A 21,568-nucleotide genomic window follows, 5' to 3' on the forward strand; every position below is an offset into this window, starting at 1 on the left:
CCTGAGTTAGTGAACTCTAAGGATTTTAACATATTTTAATAATGAAAAGTTAAAAACGTTTTTAAGTTTTATATTATTTGTTAAAAAAATGTCCATCACATCTCATAACAGAATCATCATTAGGGACAGAAAGATAACTTAAATGATATAAAATATGATAACATAAATAAAAAGTAAACTAAAATCAATTGTAGTATGCACTCTTCCATAGTTACTCGAGAGATCCTCAAATAATTTATGCTCCTCATAAGCTCTGCAGAGACTTTTCTTATTGTCATTTCATTAGTCTTGAAGCACTGAGAAGTATCAGAATGTTTAATATCAGGTCACTCTCACTGTCCTTCATACTGATATCAAACACAATATTTTATCTTGTGAGAGGAGCAAGTAGTAGGATCTTGGTTGACCCTCAGTCCTGCACATCCTCCCATAGTGTCTAAGAGTATACAGTGAAAAACTGATCAAAATGGTTTCAGTTTCAGTGTCACAACAATTGCAGTTCTCATGATCAACATTAAATCTCAGTCTCAGCAGTTCATCATCATCAGATGGATAAATAGTACAATTAGGTTAACTTTTATTTGTCTTTGGGGAAACATAACTTTACTTTTTTGTTCAGGGTTGCTAGACTGCAGCTCTCCACAAGGTAGCGTTCGTACAACAAAATGACACGACCGTCAATCAATAGAGTCGAAGAAGAAGAAGACGGAAGGACCGTAGAAGAAGAAACGTTTCGTCTCAAAAAACAAATTACAAACAAACTGTGACTACACGACGATGTCTATAGTCTTCGTGCCTAAGAAACTACGAGGAAAGGCAAAAATTAACCAAGAAACAATACAGAGGGTGAGACACAAGCGACAAACATTTATTGAAGCAACTAACTAGCTGTTAGCCTTTTCCCGGTACAACACCCTACGGTGTTATCTTTAGCATGTAGCCGCTAGCTAGTAACTTCGCTACATTATCAATATATTAACTCTGGTTACACCCAAACACACTGCGTGCAAGCTGTTTCTAATGATGGCTAATGCCTGCTAAAACCGACACATTAACTAGCGTTATCGTGTGTTTTACAGTTGGTTTATCTTCTGTTTTATCTCTCGCAGTTGCTGGATGAAAACGACCAATTGATTAGATGCATCACTGAATACATGCAGAAGGGACGAGCAGTGGAGTGTGTACAGTAAGTCAAAACTATCCTCAGTGCCCCGTTGCCGGTTAGTCGTTTAGGTTTATGCTTAATGATTATGTAGCGTTAGCGGTTAGCTCAGTAGTGCAGCATGTGTCTCTGCACACTGCTGAGTTGTGTGTGTGTACACAGGTGCGCGTCTCATTTCTAGTGGGTTCTTCAGCTGCTGTTTTTTTCTTCAACAGATATCAACAGATCCTGCACCGCAACATCGTCTACTTGGCAACCATAGCTGATGCCAGCCCAGACAACATGCCTTCTTCTTCAAATGTAAGTATACATCGCACGATTCACTAATAAATACTGCTGTAATGATGCTGTGTGTAATACTGTTATTGTTTCCAGTCTGCATCAGATGAAACATCAGCCTCAACACCAGCTGTGAATGGACATGAAAGGACGTGACAATGGGGTGTCAACTATTTGATATCAGTGCTGTTAAAATGATTTTACTTACCAGGAAAATGTAACAATTATTTGTTTCAGCAATGTAACTCACTCTAGGATCACTGGTGTTTTAGATCAGTGATGCTATATTGAATGTACATGTGGAACAGTACTGTGAATTCAATGTATTTTTTTTTTTTTTTAATTCAGAGTTGTACATTAAACATTTGTATTTATTAAAGCTGTTGTTGGTGTCAGTTTTTGAAATCACTCAGTTCAGAGACATTTTCAGTGCACAGAGTGCTCAAACATGAAGTGTTTCCAGCAGGAGTTGAGGACAGAAAAGTGAGTGACTTCTCAGCAGAAAACTACAAAGACAAGGTTTTGAATTGCTAATCTTTTTTTTATTCATTTTTTGCATTGCTGGTACACTTGGAAAGATTCAGTTGCCAGCTCAAGAGAACAATAAGCAACATAAGCCAAGCAGTCCCCCTTCATATCTTCTATCAGGGCAACATGTTTTTATTATAATTTTTTTTTTTTTTTTTTTTCCATTTTGTAGAAGCCACTAGTAAACCATTTGACACAGCTGAGAAGCTTACAGTTACAGTCCAAGGTCTGTAATGATGTCTTTAAAAAAGGCTGCAACAGTTAGGGAGATAACACAGACAAAAAGCAACAAACCCTATATCTTGATTGTGCAAAGCACATTAACTATAAAAAGATATATATTTATATGTATATACAGCAAACAATTCTCTGTAAACATGTTAAGTATGTTAGTTTTCTGAAAACATGGTGTCATTTCATAAATACAGGCAACATTGGCATCCGCAAACATCACAAAAAGATAACATTCTGGGCTTTTAAATACAGCCCATTGCCATAGAAACCGAAGAAACAAGGGCTCGAAAACACCCTCATCACACAATGTTTTAGTGTTTAGCATGGCATATTTGGTAACCTTTATAGATAGATGGTGTAGTTCAACTCTGTAGGAAAAAATGTGCTTTTTCACATATTGGGAGGTGGAAAATAATGTTTTTATGTAATATGCCTACAAGAATACTAACATACAGTAATGGTATAACATGTAAGAAAATACAAAAATAAGATTAATACTGTCAATAATTGTACAAGAAAAATATTGTATTATTAAACAGAAGAAAAGTTAGGTGTATGGGAGTTAGTGTCAATCTGGAGCAAACAACTGCCAATTAGAGAGGAGGAAATGAACGCGCTTCTGGGTGTGGAGATGTTCCCGAACGCTTTCATCCAATAGGGTGTGTAACTTCACTGTTTTTCAGTAATCTCAGACCACCTCTTATCTCTTCAGCACCATTCATCTTCTGAACAACGCTTTGGTTGGGAATAATATTCTGCAAGTGCTATCAATACCAACATGGCACATAGTTACTGCTATAATTCTTAACTCTGGTCAGTTGTTGAAAAAGTAGTGTATTTCTCTCAAATTACACCTCTGCAGTGACTTACTATATTTATGCTGAGCCTGCTCAAAGCCTCTTAATAAAAAGAACTAAATATTTATATTTCAACTTCAGTATTTTACAAGCTATGAAACAGTAGATGGTAGCTGTATTCTGAGTCATCTTGCGTGAGATTTGGCAGTTACAGCTATGTAGACACAGTATATTTAATATGGGCAAAATGAGAGCATTTCCAGCCCCTGCCCCCGTGTAATCCCCTCATTTACACACACACACACGTTCAGCTGCAGAAGCAAGTGGGTGACGGCCGTGCACGTCTCCAGCTCTTGTCTGAGGAGACGTCAGCTCAACAGACAGAGAAACAACCACTAGACTAACTGCTGCCAGCATGACACATGCACCTGTCGTAGTTAAAACATGGCAGTTCGAAAAACTTCAAAATACGTCTCCTTTTCAAATGGGGATGTTTGTCATGGAAAAATATAGATACAAAACATGTTGAGCCAGTGTGTATACTTAATTTTGCCTCTGAGGCTTTGAAATCTTCCAATTCAGTGGGTGTGGACTGTAATGGCTGCAGCTCGGCCCACTCAGTGGCTCATCTAACAGAGCTACAGGCCCTCGGTGGCACTTCACCGCGGACTTGCTCCACATTAGACTGTGATCAGTACTGGTGAAGGTAGGAGGGCCTGTGCTCGTGTTTGAGGGGGAAGGATTTAAAGCCCTTGGTCATGGGTTTGTGTTGTTGCTGCTGCTGCTGCTGCTGTTGTTGTTGTTGTTGCTGCTGCTGCTGCTGCTGTTGCTGCTGCTGGGTGAAGGGAAAACCAGAGGAGATTCCAGTGGAGGGGGAGCAGTCGCTGGCAGTGGACCACACAGGAGACTGCAGCATCTGCATGGAGTCGCTCCACTGGGAGGAAGGAGGGATGTTCATCTGGTACAAGGAAGAGCTGGGATTGGGCATGGTGTTTGTGTGGGTGGAGTGCTGCCAGGGCGCTTTAGGAGGCCAGGTTTTAGTTTTGCTGTCCTGTGGAACACAGTGGACAGTGATCAGCAAAGTTGAACAGGTCAATAACCCAATAACAAGTCACAGCAAGATTTCACCAACACCATATCAATAAATGAAACATTTTCGGATTAAGATATGTGGGATATGCAAATATTATTCGGATTTTAATAGCATGTACATTTTCAATTTTTTTTGTGGTATTGGTAAAAACTTCTCCCAGAAAAAAATAATACCATTTAGAAACATGTTTTGAACACTAGTTAAAAGATCAGCTCTGTGCACAGTGCTCTAAATACTGAGGGGCTCATACTTTACCTGGTTATCATCGCTGATGTGATGGAGTGGTGGCGAGGGCAGGGTGCACACCTCTGGCTCACCACAGCTGTGTTTTCTGAGAACAGAGACATTCACAGTAAACCTCATTAGTACTTATTTCTCACATACAGTCGGGTCCAATCACTATTTAGTTTTGTGTTTGAGTGTGGAACATCAACCCCAGTAATCCAGTTAATCACAGTGTTTGGTAATTATCAGCACAGCTTGAATTTTGCCTTCGACAGTTAAAGCTGGCTGACTGAAGGTGACCAGACAAACCCAAGAGAGTGGGTGAGTTTGGGACCTACCTCCTTTGTTTAACCGCCGCTACAAGGTCCGGCCCAGAAAACATAGAGAACAGACTGTCACCATTGGCTGAAGACGTCTCATCGCTGGAGCTGGCCGAGTCCCCCTGATTGGCTGACCAGCTGCTGTTTACAGCCTCCCTGAGGACACAACCAGAGGAAGGGGTTAGCTGTGTCAGCTTCAGATTTATTTGATGATGTCTAAACACCTTGATGACACAATTTAACACAAAAACCTGCAAGGTATAAAATTGTAAAACTTCTCTTCTATGTGTTGTGATGATTTGTAGGGTTAAAAGACATCTAGGCATCTACATCTTGGTTATATTTAACTGTTGATTTGATGACTGTTTATCAATATACAGCACATTCTCTTGGTCCTATTTCATGGCAGGCGCTGTTCTGAAGTGGTTGCAAAGTGAAATCCTTTTAATAAACTACAACATTATTGCACAAGATTTACAAGATGCCGCTCCCTGTTTACATCTTAATCTCTCAGCACGCTGGTGATGTCTCACACTTGTGGGCTGAAGTAAATGATAACAGTCATGATTAACATGATAAATGCCTCACATATTGACAGTGTCTGACACATTACAAATTTGTTCAAGACATTGCTCAACACAATTACGCACTATGATGAAACTGAGCTTTAAATAACCCTGCCTACAGTTCAGCACTAAACTGCTGCCCAAAACAAATCCTGGAACGTGGCATCAGGGATTTCATACATGCCTCTGTGTCTGTTTAGCTTGTTTATCATATTTTGAAAGAAAAAAACATGTCAGATGTGGAAAGGCAAGAATGAAAGAGACATATTGTAGAGCAGTGGTTCCCAACTGGTGGGTCGTGGTCAAACAGTGGGTTGCAAGTGACTTGCCAACTTGTCAAGTTTGTAAAAGTCACACTTTATTTTAAAAGTACAGTGAATTTCAAGCACAAAGCTTTTATTTTGAAGTGCTGTTTCCTGCTGTACAGTGAGTGACTAATGGATGGCTACTTGACAGAGACAGCAAACTAGCTTGACAACATAGCCAAACGCAAGTATGACACTGAATATATAAACCTGTGTGGAGCTTGAAATAATGACTAAGGAGAAATCTGGACTCCGTGGCTGCACCAGTTGGGAACCACTGCTGTAGAGGACACTGCTACATCTGCAAATGTAACAGCCTTGACACACCAGGTTGAAGGTCAGCCATTGGTCAATGTCAGGCCTTTGGTGAGATTTGTCGCCCTAGTTTTTGCAGTGTGTCCTGCACTGTTGCCACTAGTTGGTCATTGTTGCCTGGTTTTTGGTCGATTCAGCATGTGAGGAAAGAAATGAGTGACCAATCAAGGGGGCGTGAGATCAAAATAAATTCATTCTATTAGGTAAGACAAATTTTTTTAGTCATTGAGCTCTTTAGTAGAAACATTTTGTAATTGTTTGTGTTATTGTTTGCTGGCGAATGGTATATATCCTTTGGTCTTTCAACATTGGGTTGTGTTGTTAATGTGCTAAGTGGCCAACTCTTCAATCCATCCTTTGGGTCTTCCACTTTCCCTTTTTGAATGATATATACAGAGTACCGTCACCTGCTGGTACGGAGAGTTATTTCCTTTTATTCAGGCACAGAATATACGTGCTTGACGATGTGAGGTGACGCAACAGTCAGCCTTGATCGCCACTAGTTTGGTGTGCACTCAAATGTCAAGATTTGGACCTGAATCTATCAACAGCACTGCTAAATAGCCATATACATTGGTTTTCAACCGAAAAAAAGAAGTGGTTTGGGGGTTTAGGTACTCTTAAAGAGTGAAAGCTGAAGAGATTGGTAGAAAACTACCTGCCTTTATAAACTACTCAGTATTGATTTGTTTTGTCTGCATTTAAAAGGTGATACCAGAGGAAGACCTGCATCAAGATGTACCCACAACACATCATGGGCATCATCTAGGTTTTGCCAATGGCAGTACAATGCTGTGTTCAGCTGTTTGACATTAATTCCATCTTTTCTTATTCTCCTTGTAGTCATGCCCATGTTAAAATGCCAGTTTGACTAATCAAAGATCTTGTTTAAACAACATGGATTATTTTCCTGTACAGCAGACAATCTGTGATAATGAAGATGGTATGTACAAATACCTACCCTTCACTGTAGTACTCTGGGTGGGACCAGGTCCTGTGCTGCTCTTCAGGCATTGGCCAGTTGCTGCGCGTGTTGCTGGGGCGACGGATGTGCTGCACCTGCCGTTTCTGCTGCATGGCCTGACTGACGCCGGCGACATAACGTGCAAACTCTGGGTCTGAGCCAACTGCGCGTGGAAAGGGAGGATAAACACAGCTATGAGTTTCTGACACCCTCAGCTTTTCTCTTTCGCTCCCTGGAGCTCAATCCGTTTAGCCAGACTGTCTACCATAGCAGAAAAATCACAATAGCCGTAAGTCAACTCTGCACAATAGGCCTCGACTGCAATCAAAAGAGTCTGCTGCACTGTAAAAATAGCATCTGACACAGGCTAAATTCAGCATAAATTGTCAACTTACAGTCGCAGCTACATTCGAGGGAAAACAGCTGCTCACTCTGTCTGACCTACATTGATTATGTTACTCAGATCAGGGTCCAACAGTGTCTGAAATCCTTTAGTGGTTATGGGATACTATATTAATAGTATCAAATACAAGATTTCACTCTACACTGACTGGCACCACAGCATGACACCTGTACTGCATAGTAATGACATTTAACATACTTCCTCATAAGATATCCACCATACTGACTGCACTGAATAAAGCCTAATAAATAAACATAATTTCAGTAGTCTGGCCTTCACTAATGTGACCATCCTGATTATTTCAGGGACATCATGCAACCCCACTGCTATTACACTGCTCCACTCGGATGTAATGATGTTGCCTTTTGTGTATGATAATAATCTTTGTATAGTAGTCCCTTTATGTTGTTACCAATGATGCCTGCAAACAAACGGGTCTTTTATGGGACTATGAAGATCTGAATTTAGATAAGTAACTTTTTATATGTCATCTGGATACACACTGCAGGCATCTTAATGATTTCAACTGGCTTGTATGGGTATTTAATTCAGGACACCCAACCCCTGCTTTAGTCTCCTGGTATAATGAATGACTCACTAATAACTGCATTGTAAGTCATAAAAACATTGCTACGCTGTTCCTCTGAAGGTTTTTTTAAATAATGAAACAATGTTGTCAGCAAAGCTCCAGGCCTGCATCCCCTCACACTGCTGACATAACAGTCTGACTGAGGAGCATGGAAGGTTGACACCAACACTCCTGTTTGCACATCTTTTCATGACAAAAGAGATGACAGGCCACAAAGTTGATGATTTTGTTTGCTAATAGCCAATGAAATGACCTTGTGTTAGCATTATTAGCAACAAGCAATTTTACATGACATTTGTAGTGTGCAATTGTCTGTGAAGAGGATGCAGATTTCTGGTTGGAAATATGAAAATAATAACTACAATGAATGAGCAGTTTGAAAAATGTATATTTGCCCTCCCCCTCCTGACTTGACAGTTTTAAAGAAGGCCAACTTACTGTGTCATCCTCAACATAAATGACATGTGATTGTGTGAATTACTCCATGCTCCTCTAATAAACTTACTGACTACTATCAGTCTTATTGTGATGTGTAAAATCCACAGATACACCTTGTGGACATATAAAAGGGAGGTGGGTCTCACCTGCTGGGTCAAAAGGCAGCGTGTCTCCCAGGACTCCAAACACTCCTTCACTCTGGTCCCTGTTGGGCCAGGTGTTGTTGCGTGGACCCTGCGGCTTCTGACCCAGCATCTCTGACATGACGCTGTCCATGTAGGTGCTGACCAGGCCCAGACTGTACAGATCCGAGCTCAGATCCGGCAGTCCAGGAGAGCCCCACTGCCCGATTGGACCCAGGGGTGACAGCCCCGCTGGGGGGCCTTGCGGTGGAGGCTGTTGCCCAGAGGTGCCGAGCCACTTGCTTGCCACTCTTTGCTGTGGCAGAACCTGGGGAGGCGTCTGCTGGGGAGGAAGCTGAGGAGGAGGTGGCTGCTGTTGACTGATTGGTTGCAGGAGGTGCTGGTAGTACTGCAGGGCTTGTGGGGAGGGCTGTTGAGGTGGAGGAGCGGGCTGCTGCTGCTGGGGCTGTTGCTGCTGCGGAGGAGGTGGCTGTGGTTGTGGCTGAGGCTGCTGCTTTTGCACCGATGGTGGAGGCTGGGGCTGAGGCTGGGGCTGAGCTTGGGGCTGTAGGGTACTGTGAGAGATAGATTGGGAAGTTGGCGGAGGTCCACTCGGGGGCTTGAGCTCAGCAGGGTTTGCAGATGCCACAGAGTTCCTCCTCTTGACCAGGGGCGAAGCCTGCTGTGATTTTACCATGTTGAATCCTGAGAGAAAGTCGATGACATCCTGCATCTCTTGGTCAGTCGGCAGGTTCATCCCCTGGTCCTCTAAGCCATTGGCCAGCAGGCTTTGCTGGGTAGAATCTGGGGTGCAGGACAGGCTGCTCATCTGCAGGATGCTCTGTAGCCTCCCGTCACTGTGGCCCAGGCTCTTGGCCTTATCCTCAGAGCTACTGGTTGTCAGCATGCTGCGAGATGGGGTGCTTGGGATGGAGTAACTGCCCCCACTATTAGAGCTGGATGAGACTTTCTTGGTGAACTTGGAAGTCAGCTTGGATATTGTTTTGGGCAATCCACTGGAGGACTTGGAGCTGGTGCCTGGGGGCAGGTCTGCCTGGACACCATAGTCTGGGATCTCTCGCTGCAGCTGGATCTGAATAGTGGGCAAGGCTTGCTCTCTTTTGGAGAGAAAAGGAGGACAAGTAATTAATTATTTAATATTAAAAGTACGACATTAATCTGAATTCATCTAAAAGGTGCTTTCACACCTGTAGTTTGGTTCATTTGGTCCTGACCAAGGGGAAAAAATTAAACATCTTTGCATTTTAGTTCTGGGCTGGTCCATGTTCACACTGATTTTTGGTGATTGTCATCCTGCATCATCAGGATCCACATAGAAAAATCAAACTCCGATGACTGACTGAAGTTTATGCAGCACTTCAGTGCTTCTATTTGTACAAAACCCAAAACCAGTGAAGTTGGCATGTTGTGTAAACCGTAAATAAAAACAGAATACAATGATTTGCAAATCTTTTTTAACCTATATTCAATTGAATACACTGCAAAGACAAGTTACTTAATGTTCGAACAGGTAAACCTTGTAATTTTTTGCAAATATTAGCTCATTTGGAATTTGATGCCTGCAACATGTTTCAAAAAAGCTGGCACAAGTGGCAAAAAAGACTGAGAAAGTTGAGGAATGCTCATCAAACACTTATTTGGAACATCCCACAGGTGAACGGGCTAATTGGGAACAGGTGGGTGCCATGATTGGGTATAAAAGCAGCTTCCCTGAAATGCTCAGTCATTCACAAACAAGGATGAGGCGAGGGTCACCACTTAGTGAACAAATGCGTGAGCTGATTGTCGAACAGTTTAAGAACAACATTCCTCAACGAGCTATTGCAAGAAATTTAGGGATTTCATCATCTACGGTCTGTAATATCGTCGAAAGGTTCAGAGAATCTGGAGAAATCACTGCACGTAAGCGACAAGGCCGAAAACCAACACTGAATGCCCGTGACCTTCGATCCCTCAGGCGGTACTGCATCAAAAACCGACATCAGTGTGTAAAGGACATCACCACATGGGCTCAGGAACACTTCAGAAAACCACTGTCAGTAACTACAGTTCGTCGCTACATCTGCAAGTGCAAGTTAAAACTCTACAATGCAAAGCGAAAGCCATTTATCAACAGCACCCAGAAACGCCGCGGCTTCGCTGGGCCCGAGCTCATCTAAGATGGACTGATGCAAAGTGGAAAAGTGTTCTGTGGTCTGACGAGTCCACATTTCAAATTGTTTTTGGAAACTGTGGATGTCGTGTCCTCCGGACCAAAGAGGAAAAGAACCATCCGGACTGTTATAGGCGCAAAGTTCAAAAGCCAGCATCTGTGATGGTATGGGGGTGTATTAGTGCCCAAGGCATGGGCAACTTACACATATGTCAAGGCACCATTAATGCTGAAAGGTACATACAGGTTTTGGAGCAACATATGTTGCCATCCAAGCAACGTCTTTTTCATGGACGCCCCTGCTTATTTCAGCAAGACAATGCCAAGCCACATTCTGCACGTGTTACAACAGCATGGCTCCATAGTAAAAGAGTGCGGGTACTAGACTGGCCCGCCTGTAGTCCAGACCTATCTCCCATTGAAAATGTGTGGCGCATTATGAAGCGTAAAATACGACAACGGAGACCCCGGACTGTTGAACAACTTAAGCTGTACATCAAGCAAGAATGGGAAAGAGTTCCACCTGAAAAGCTTCAAAAATTGGTCTCCTCAGTTCCCAAACGTTTACTGAGTGTTGTTAAAAGGAAAGGCGATGTAACACAGTGGTAAAAAGGCCCCTGTGCCAACTTTTTTGCAATGTGTTGCTGCCTTTAAATTCTAAGTTAATGATTATTTGCAAAAAAAAAAAAATAAAGTTTCTCAGTTTGAACATTAAACATCTTGTCTTTGCAGTGTATTCAATTGAATATAAGTTGAAAAGGATTTGCAAATCATTGTATTCTGTTTTTATCTATGATTTACATAACGTGCCAACTTCACTGGTTTTGGGTTTTGTATATTTACGTTATCTGGTGTCACTTATGGTGTCATTATCAGCGTTATTACTATTTTCAGACAGCAAATTGACCAGCTGTTGAGACATGATGAGAAAGAGGCATCTTGTACAGTAATAATGTGGGACTTACATGTCACACACACTTTTTAATAGACTTAATGAGCTGTCAAAGCACAAAGAGTAAGATACCAGCACAGCAGTTTTAACAGCTTTTGACAGATTAATCAGGGAGAATCCTTGCGCTCCCATGCTGACACAAATACATGTCACCATGGTTACCAAAGATTTTTATATATATATATATATATATATATATATATATATATATATATATATAAATAAATAAATACATGGCTTTTACAGATCATTTATAAGATTGCTTCTGGAACAGTTCACTATCAGCGGATGGATTTGGTTAAGCTTTTGAAATTATGCTAAAAACTGTAGTTGGTTTGTTTTCACACTCCAAACAAGCCACACCATGAGTTCCACCTGGAAGCAGTGGCAGAACCCTCCTTAGACACATTTCTCTGGTTGTTTGGTGTGCACCAGGGTCTCATTGACAGCTTTCACACTAGCCCAAATGAACCATACTGACTGGACAAACGCAACAGCGTTTTTTTTTTTGTTAAGTGTGAAATAACTCTAAATCTCATCAGATAGTATACACATCAGACATCACCTGTATATGAAGCTACTTGTTAGAAAACTAAATGGTTATTTATTACGATTCAGCATTCACTCACTTTCTCTCCTTCCACCTGTTGATGTCAAACACCGCTGTGTAGAGCACGTCTACTAGACCAAGAGTCTTCTCCGGATCCAAGCTCCTCTGGAGCAAGGACATAGTGGCTGGGTCCTCCTTCAGACACCTGAACACACACACACACACACACACACACACACACACACACACACACACACACCATGATGAGACAGGAACCTACAAATCCACACAATGTCTTGCATACAAAAGCCCAGGTGCATTTGCTAAAGAGATGAATACTTGACATTGTACATTCATAAACAAGAAAAGAAGGGTCAAATAAAACCCCGACAGGCTCCTGTTTCAGCTCAGACTGGTGTAGTGTATTTATCATGGCCTGTTGCATCTCCACAACTTAGAAACACATCTCTTTACCTGGATGCTAATTCAAACTTCTCACACTGTCAAACCACAAATGACTTGAATGAGGTTGAAATGCTTTCACTTTTCTCAAATAACACATGACTTTCCCTGGTGTTAGATTTGCCAGGATCTGCTGTCAGAACTGCTCCAAGATAGTTAGTGTAGCCAGCCCGGCTATGAATGTGTGTATAAAACTGTATAAATATGGCAATAATTAAGGCACGAACACATCATAACTGTATTTATACTGATTCGTATTGTATTATTTGTGAATGATCTGTAGATCTAAATGTAGGTCTGGATGAATTTAAATTTTCCAGAACCACTGTAAACCACAAAGGCATCTGGATTTTCTAGTGTTAAATTCCAAGATGTTTACACTCCTGCTGCAGCTGCCAGACAGTCTTGATGAGCAGTGACTGTAAAATTCAGCACAGAGCATACAGAACGATGCTACAACTACATGAAAAAACATTACAATTTTAAGATGTGATAATGTCAGCACTGCGGTTTAAAAATATACTACCAATGTATGGTTAATGCAACTATGTTAACAAAATATTTCAAAGGGTGCTGAACAGCATTATGTACTCAGTCCAATATCCCCAGTGTATTAACCAGAATCTCCATTCCTCTTCATTGTGTTATGAACATTGGATCATGACAGCGTCTGCTCTCTCTTACTTCCCATCTCTGTCCGTATTAGGGCTGGGTACCACCTAAAAAATGATGTTATCAGTACCAATACCAGTACCCTTAAAGTGATACTGATACCAGGATAGGACTTCATTTGAAACATTTTTTCCCTACTTCATTTGGTACCAATCATGTGAACAGACGCATTCAGTTGCGTAAAATGCCACCAGGTACCACAGGCGTGTAGTACAGCCATACTGTTGAAAGTTTTGGTGGCATCTCAACACACTTAACTGCCAACACCATCAAATACAATGTACTCAACTTCCCGTATGGGTTATAGCTGCTGAGGTAGTGGGCCAATCACACATCGCACTGAATTAAAGAACGCTTGGAGTGATTGACTGCAAGCAAAACCGTACAAATAGTCATTTTTCTTCTCAACCATGGTACAAAAAAGATTGAATGCAGGTATTGTTTGACTGGAGAAGTTTCAATACCTTAAAAAGTATTATTGATTATCAATACCCAGCCCTAGTCTGTATACATATGATTTACATGTATAACTTGTCCGTTTACTTTTCTACACTTACATTCTGCTGTGTGCACAAAACCACATAATCAGATATTGGTGCTTGTAACTAGGACTGATAACAATCAAGATGTTTCATAGTTTGACATCAACGTCTTTACAAAGTGCCTTGATGAACTTACCATGTAGAGGGAACTTGGACCACCACTTTGGAACCCTCAAGAGTGATCTGGGGAGCATAGGCCTCCTTGTTCTCAATCTGAGCTGTATCAACAACCACCTGTTAGGACACACAAACACACCTACATCAGTATCTCCTGACAGGTAAGCTTCATTCACAGCCATATATTTTCTTAATGTGAATACTGCTTGTGCAAGAAATCCACAAATGTTTATATCATACTGTTGACTAATTTTCCAGTGTAATACAACTTAACAAAACAGACAGTCTTAAAAATAAAAATTTACCCTCTACAGTATGTAAACCAGTCAGACTTTGCAGTTTTACCAGCCATGGTAACATGGAAAAACATGGCCACAAGTCAAAGGCTTTTCAATGGCGTCTGGCACCGAGCAGAGACACAGTTCAAGGTAAGGAAGCCCGATGCATTCAATCAGCCAGTGGCAACAAACAGGCTAGCCTTCCTGCCTGCTGCTACTCAAATTTATTTGAAAGTTCTTTGAAAGTGGCCTTGGCTCCTCGAGACCAACTCAGCTGGGTCACAAAGAGGGAGGGAGGGAAGGTAGGAGGAGTCTATTTCCTGTATTGCAGGAAGTTCTTCTATTGTTATTAAAAAGGCAGGTGTATCCTTGGAAACCCGGGGCTGCCCAAGTGAGAGAGCCACGCATACATGCAAACAGTCTGTCAGCGGTGTTGAAACACATATGACAAGGTCACTGGGGGCAGGAAGGAGGAGGAAATGCAGCAAAACAGACGAGGTCAACTTCTTTGCTGGACTCAGAATGCCATGACTGTTAGGAAAAAGGGAGTCGCTGGTGAATAATGTTGCCGGGAGCGACAGCAGAGCAGAACTGGTGATTGTGAGTATTGAGTGAGTGTAAAAGGCTTTAGGGATGAGAAAGACTGTGTGTGGCGAGGTATGACTAGCACGACAGTGAGTGTATGAGTATCAATATACAAGTGTTTTAAAAAGTGTGGGGAAGACAGTGTGTGATGGACGGTGTGTATGTCCGTTCACGCTGCTGTGTGATCTATTCTGGGTTGAGTGGCTATAGGATCAGATAAGGAGCTAATGCAAAGCGCTCATCTATCATCCAGGGATTGTTTTACAGTCAGCACGGGGCTGGCACGGCTGGATGGGAACACTCCCTCAGCTTTACGCACAAAACAGGGCAGACCACACAGAGGAAATAAACACCGGAGCATAAACACACCAGTGTTACTCTGTGGAAAGTCCTGCCGCTGACCCTCCCTCCCCGTGACTCCTTTTCAATAGGAGCGGGGGGAGATTCTGTTTGCGAACCTGCCCAGGCGAGCCCATCCTTCACCCAGATGCTGCAGGAATGTTTCTTTCCTTTTGTGTCTCTGTGGTGTTTGTTTACACCTCTTGGCTGCCTCAAAGCAAGCGGACAGATCTCCTCATCTCCATTACAAATCTGACAAACAATGGGATGCAAGTTGCCAAACCCACATACACACAAAAGGAGAGAATTCAGAAACTTAAGCAGAAGTGTCAGTGAGGTACAACAGGCCTGTTCACGTCAACACGTCACCTACTTTCCACTGCTCTGTAGTATCAACTACACTGTGGTGACGGATGTGAACAAGAACAAAATACTGAATGAGGATCCAACAGAGAAATTTCCACACAACTGTGGAACACAAAACTACTCTCTTATGAGAGACTATTCACACACACAAAAAATAGATTCCATTTGTGTTTGTTTCTTATGTCACTGTTAGGTTCACCTTAAATTGTTCTGGTCAAGAGCATTAGTTAAATGCCTAAATGTAAACTGTACTTCATGAATATAAACATCCATTTATATCCAGCTATTATTAAAGTGTTGTTCTGTAGTTAAAGGTCCAGTGTGTAGGATTTATTGGCAGAATATAATCGACTGAAACTAAGAATAGTTGTGTTTGTGTTAGCTTAGAAAAAGCCCTCATATCTACATATGTCCTCTTCCATGAGGTCCACCATCTTGCTACGGTTGCGCATAATGGATGAACCAAACATCGGCTCTAGAGAGGGCCATTCCTGTTTTACCTTACCTGAAGGCCACCTTAGGTCCTACAACACGCTCGGAAAATGGGAGGGGAGAGGGGAGAGCAGAGTGGTATTCAGTTGGTTGCAATTTGCAACCTCGCCCCTAGATGCCACTAAATCCTACATACTGCTCCTTTAAGATAAATGTAATTCTATAAGATCTAAAACTGGAGAATGCCCCATTATCATGAGATTGCAGGTTACGTGACCACTGTTTCTATCTCTGATTAATTATCAGGAATAATCAAGACAAAACGGTTTACAGTAGCAACCCTGGTCTTTAACATTTGTACTCACCAGACCAGCCTGGGCAAACAGCAGCTGGACAGCTGTCTTGCAGGCTCCTCTCCAACTGGATGGGCAGACTTGGTTGAGGACCTCAGTGACAGGAGAGTCGTCCCTGGGGGTCACTCCATTCTGGCCCAGCGCCTCCTTAATGAGCTGCAGCATCGTGTGCTAAGGAGACAAAACACAATGGGCTATCATCAAAGCAGTCCGCCATCACTGTCGGCTGATGTTGACAACATGGGTGACTTTGAGCGCAACATAAAACACAATCATTAAAGAAAAGTGGTTCACACTTCACTCCTTTTTTTTGGTTATTTTAACCTTTTGGGAGAATAAGGTGGGTAACCGATAGATGTTTTATGAGGCTGGCAAGTCGAACAGGAGACTGTACCGTTTTCAGCTTGAGGTTTTCAGCCGCTGACTCGTTAAAGGACACTCCTTTGAGGAAATGCGAGCCGATCTGTACAGGGATGGTGGGCAGCTCGCACTGGATGGGCTGGGAGGTGGTCTGCATCCTGCCCGCCTGCTGGGCCTCTGCCTCACTGCAGCAGCTCTGCACACACATACCAGCATGTAAACGAACACACAACAATGCAAAACACACAAAAACATTGACGCATGACAGTGACACAGCAATGAAAAAATAATTGTTGCTTTTTCACATTATAATTAAAGAAGAAAAAATAGTAAAGGAAAACCAACATTTTCCATCTAGAGAATAAGTCAAATTTAAAGACTCGATAAATCTTAGTTTGTATTGTCCAATTACATGGTTGTAGGTTATCCCTCAATACTTATCATTCTATCAAGCATTCAAGAGTTTTATAGACTTCTTGAGAGTGAACCCACCTGTAAGGCTGCCTCCACCGCTTTGGGGTTCAGATGAAAGCCGGCCTTCAGTGCGTACTCGCTATGACCCAGGCTCTCTAGTGCTGCTTTATAGGCCTAAATATGGAGAGAAAACATAAGGGTCTATTAATTATCAATGATGCCATTTATTACACCAAAATTGCAATTACATCAATTTATATTCATTACAAACATAACTTGCATAAGTGGATGCCTTTGTCATTCTTAAACATTTATCCAGACCTTTCTAGAGCCATAAACTACTGGACTAACAGTAGCTGTGGTTCCCTGCCCTGGTCTTTGGGGTGATACCTGTAAAGCATTGTCAATCTTCATGTTGAGCTCCTTCAGTTGGTGCTCAGGGATGGTGGTGTTGTTGGAGCAGAAGAGCTGCTGAACCTGGATGCCTGCCAGGCAGCCGTCCCGGCCCCTCTCTCTCAGCCTCGCCATGGCCTGAGGGCACAGCAGAGTACTGGGTCAGAGTGACAGCAGAACATCTACACCACTATGGCACATTCTCACAGAGAAATGCAAGCGATACTTGAGAATGAGATCATATTGCAAAATTAGATGACCAGCATTTTAAAAATGTGATTGGTGTTAAGGACTTCTAAAATAAAATTTAAATAAATGATGTTTTTAAAAAGGACAGAGAGAAATTTCTTTGAATAATCCAAAACTTAAAAAATTACAACACTTTTGACAAAACAGATGTCGAGCACTGAGAGGTTCACTTTTTTTTTTTATAATAAAAGCATGGGTACAGCTTTTGAAAAAGAGTCCTGGCGGCCTCCCTCTGTCAAAATGCCCGCCCAGCACATTCTACCAGGGTCTATCCAGGCCTATTCCCCTCCAGGGCTTACAATCTGCACGCCAGGGCTTAACAGATCAATCAACCCACTATTCTCCCCTCTGCCTTACTTTATACAACAAAGCTCAAAATGGGCCAGCGGGACTGATTAGCCTGGGGATTAGTTAGTCCCTTTTACAAAGCTGCCTCCCTTACATGGGTTGGAGTGTTGAGGGGTACGGAACATAACACTGCAGGTTCACAGTCAAACTGCAGCCCAAAAAAGAGGAAATAGGAAATTGAAGTTGGAAATCATGAGCGGTTGGCATTTCTCAGGAATGTTTAACAAGTCAGCTTTTCACCTCACACAGTCAAACCCCATATTTCCACGGCCCAGACTGTAAAGAGTCCTGGGGCGCCCTGTGGCTACATACCTGAGCTGCACCTTTCCACGAGCGTGAGGCTTCCTCCAGCTCTGTGAGGGGCCCCAGGTCAGAGTTTTGGGAGCGGGCATTGGCGCAACGCTCCTGGGCCTGGGCAAGAGCCTCTGCCAGGCAGGACTGAGCCACGGGCTGCACCTTCTGCAGCGCCTGTGATAGGAACTGGAAATGGACCTGCATCACCGTGAGGAAGCACCGACCCAGCACCTGGAAACAGATGACACAGAGTACTGTTACATCATACATACTTTCATTTTGACAAACATCCATCATTAACATGTTGGAGTGTCTAAATCATGATGTATGAGACACCAAACTACACGAGTGCCTGCAGGCTAGGAAACTAACATGTATGACCACATACCTCGGTGGTTAATTATCACTCTGAATAACCCACTTTTTGTGCTACTTTACCAACAAAATACTGTTTACTAATACTGACTGCCTCACCCACAAGGTCTCCCTAGCTCTGATATTTTGTACATTTTCAGGCCTGTTCTGCCAAAAACATTCGGCAACTATGAAACCCAAAAGAAAATACAAAATTACAATCTCCAAAACTACCTTGAGCTTGTTACTGTTTTCTTTTTCACACCTTGGAGAACAGAGAACATTGACTTAACAGGAAAAGTGCAGTTGGTTTGGTATAGGCCTAGCTGTAAATGTGTAAGAAACATCACAGATTTTTTCATGCACATTAAAAATGTTTTATTGAAATGTACACTGTGTGGCTTAAGCAAAGATATTTCCTTTGGAATAAGGTGCAATATGTTCCACTTTTTTTACAACGCAGTATATTTCCATAAAATAATGTCCCACCATTAAAAGTCTGACTCATCTATCACATTTGTTTTTGTCAACAGATCACATGAACTGTATCAGCCGATTGTCTTGACACTAAAATGAATCATAAAAAACTAACTTAAAAAAGAAAATGAGGGCACCTGGAAGAGTGTCATGCTCCGACCAATGCTCTGCTAGAACACAATGTGGTTTGGTTTTTTGTCCACCGCTTTTCCCAACCATTTGCCACAACAAATACCATAAGGCCATGTCATACAGCAGACATCAGAGAATACATCTTTGAAAGTACAACATCTTTTCCAGGGCAGATTTCATCTAACTTAATGTGTGCATGTCTTTGCATTTGTGGTAAATCATGTGCTGTAAACAGATACCAAACATCTGACAATGAGCACAATGTGTATTTGTATTTGCAAACGAAAGAAAGATGGAGAACATATTGAATATGGCAGTGTGTTTGTCTCTGTGAGAGGGAATGTTTGTCTATTTATGCTTAAAGATTAGAAAATTGCAGCCAGGATAGCAATATTTAATGCTCACCCTGGCACCACTTTTTCTTTTGTATCTACTATTTACACAGTTTTCTCTGTATACGACACAATTTCGAAGCCTTTTATGAAGTAAAAATAAGGAAAATGTTCCTAAAAACACATTTATTGACTCTATTCATCTCTGTTTACTATTTTATATGAAAATGTGCTGATGATGTTACAAATTTTAAGAATTATTTGATATTATATTTACAAAATGTCATACTGGATAACTGTCCACACCTCGTGAAATACAAAAAAGGTACAAAAAACAAAAAGTTAAAAATCAAATAACACCTAAAACCTCTGCCGCATGTATTATTATATAAATGTTGCCAACAATGTATTCAAATATTACAAAAAAATTACATCCAGTTGATCGTTATGCACTGAAGCATTTTGTCCCAAAACTGGTAGTCGGCCAATGTCATCTAGACTAAAAAGCCTTTGGAAGCAATTTCATGAGGCATTTTATTCTGACTTCACTCTGCTAAGGACACTATTACTCCACTGTATCTTTACAAAGCAAATAGTGGTTTGCTGCCACAATAATGCTTTGAGTATTGTAAAGAGAACCTTTAGGAATATAAATGATAAAAAATATTGGGAAATGTTAAAAATTTTGTTACACAAAATCCAGGAAAGAAACAATACTGAATGATTTTTTGGGTCTGTGGTGATTTCTTCACAGAGTAGACTAATTGATTTTCTTGAAAAATCAACTTTCATTGCGATTCTTTTTGCATACATAAACTTATATTATTTATGAACATCAATTATGGTTAAGTTGTTTTTAAATGATGATTCATGTGGAAACTCCTTAAGGTGTCGTACACAGTAACAATTTCAGTCAGGTGGGATAAACAATAGCAGCATGATGTCAAGTGCTGTTAAAGATTTTCAGACATTTTGAAGCCTACAAACAGTGCAACATTAAAATGTGTGTAAAAAACCTTAACATATATCGTCATGTCTAAAGCAAACACATTATAATGAGATAAATGATTGTGCAAGTTTTATTTTCTGGAGCTCTAAATATTGGTAACTGTCTCCCTATATATTTTTCAAGTATCACTGATTTAAAATGTTTTGAAATTACAATATTTTAAGAACTCTTTAGTGTTATGCCGCTTGACTTTTTTTGTTTTGTCAAATGATTTTCAATTAAATCTCTTAAATTACATTGTTTGAGAATACGAATTACACACAAAAGAAAATATTTAATTACAATTATCAGAACACTGCTGAAATATTCACACAAGCATAACAAGTATTTTGGGGTGACATAAATAATTGCATGTTTGGTGAGAGAATAGTCTGGGCTTAGAGGCTGTTTGTTGTTCAGTAAGCAAAGTAAGAGAAACAGGACACCACAGGGTTAACCATGCTCATAGGGTTTTCTTTTTCAGGTACCTGCTGAAAATATCTCAAGGAGGAGGCTACGTTGTAAAGACAGAAATATGCTGCTGCTTTCTGATGGCAGACAGGAACAACAGGACGCAGCTACTTTCATTCTTCAACATGGAGACCAAAACTAAACTGTGCAAATGCCTAAAAGGCATGAAATCTTCACTTGTTGGAAGCTTTATTGTTTTCATCACAACTATAAAACAGTGTGTGATGACTAATCCACTGCCCTTTTTGGAATATTTGAGCCAGGACTTTGGAGCTTCAACAGCTGCTTTACCGTTTTGTCATTTCGTGACGTGGACCTACTGCACAGGATTAAGACACGCACCATATACTGTTATCGCAACATGCCCGATTTGATTTGGCTAAGGACCTTTGTTGCATGTCATTCTCCCTCCTTTTCCATTTATTTCCTGTCACCACTCCACTGTTGACTCATATGCCGAATAAAAAGATTAAAAATGCTATCACAAAAGCAATTGTTGGGTTTGTGGCCTGCTTTACTTACTGTAGGTATTGAGAATTTCTTTAGTTACAATGGTCCTTGTATGAGAGCACAATGCATTCTGAGGGATCCCAAA

General features: G+C 41.3%; 2 protein-coding genes across 3 annotated transcripts in view; one reads left to right on the forward strand and one right to left on the reverse strand.

Annotated features, from left to right (window-relative positions):
* Nucleotides 1-699: 699 nt before the first annotated feature.
* Nucleotides 700-1,777, forward strand: ss18l2 (ss18, like 2). The gene is made up of 4 exons (XM_049600125.1): nt 700-846; nt 1,110-1,186; nt 1,378-1,462; nt 1,538-1,777. Exons 1-4 carry the CDS (start codon nt 778-780, stop codon nt 1,595-1,597), a joined length of 291 nt encoding a protein of 96 aa, XP_049456082.1. The 5' UTR covers nt 700-777; the 3' UTR covers nt 1,598-1,777.
* A 321-nt stretch (nt 1,778-2,098) lies between these two features.
* LOC125899437 (granule associated Rac and RHOG effector protein 1-like) overlaps nt 2,099-21,568 on the reverse strand; it is a 37,987-nt gene continuing 18,517 nt past the window's right edge. For both annotated transcript variants that reach the window (XM_049593767.1, XM_049593778.1), the window contains exons 3-14: nt 18,238-18,450; nt 17,326-17,466; nt 17,014-17,109; nt 16,556-16,717; nt 16,174-16,332; nt 13,828-13,925; nt 12,095-12,220; nt 8,365-9,458; nt 6,786-6,951; nt 4,657-4,794; nt 4,349-4,424; nt 2,099-4,051 (exon numbers count right to left, since the gene is read on the reverse strand). In XM_049593767.1, the coding sequence (XP_049449724.1) occupies nt 3,692-4,051; nt 4,349-4,424; nt 4,657-4,794; nt 6,786-6,951; nt 8,365-9,458; nt 12,095-12,220; nt 13,828-13,925; nt 16,174-16,332; nt 16,556-16,717; nt 17,014-17,109; nt 17,326-17,466; nt 18,238-18,450 (2,829 nt within the window). In that variant the 3' untranslated portion in view covers nt 2,099-3,691. The remainder of the gene's footprint in view (nt 4,052-4,348; nt 4,425-4,656; nt 4,795-6,785; nt 6,952-8,364; nt 9,459-12,094; nt 12,221-13,827; nt 13,926-16,173; nt 16,333-16,555; nt 16,718-17,013; nt 17,110-17,325; nt 17,467-18,237; nt 18,451-21,568) is intronic.

The sequence above is a fragment of the Epinephelus fuscoguttatus genome, linkage group LG2, assembly GCF_011397635.1.
Source record: "Epinephelus fuscoguttatus linkage group LG2, E.fuscoguttatus.final_Chr_v1".
In the NCBI taxonomy this organism is placed as follows: domain Eukaryota; kingdom Metazoa; phylum Chordata; class Actinopteri; order Perciformes; family Serranidae; genus Epinephelus; species Epinephelus fuscoguttatus.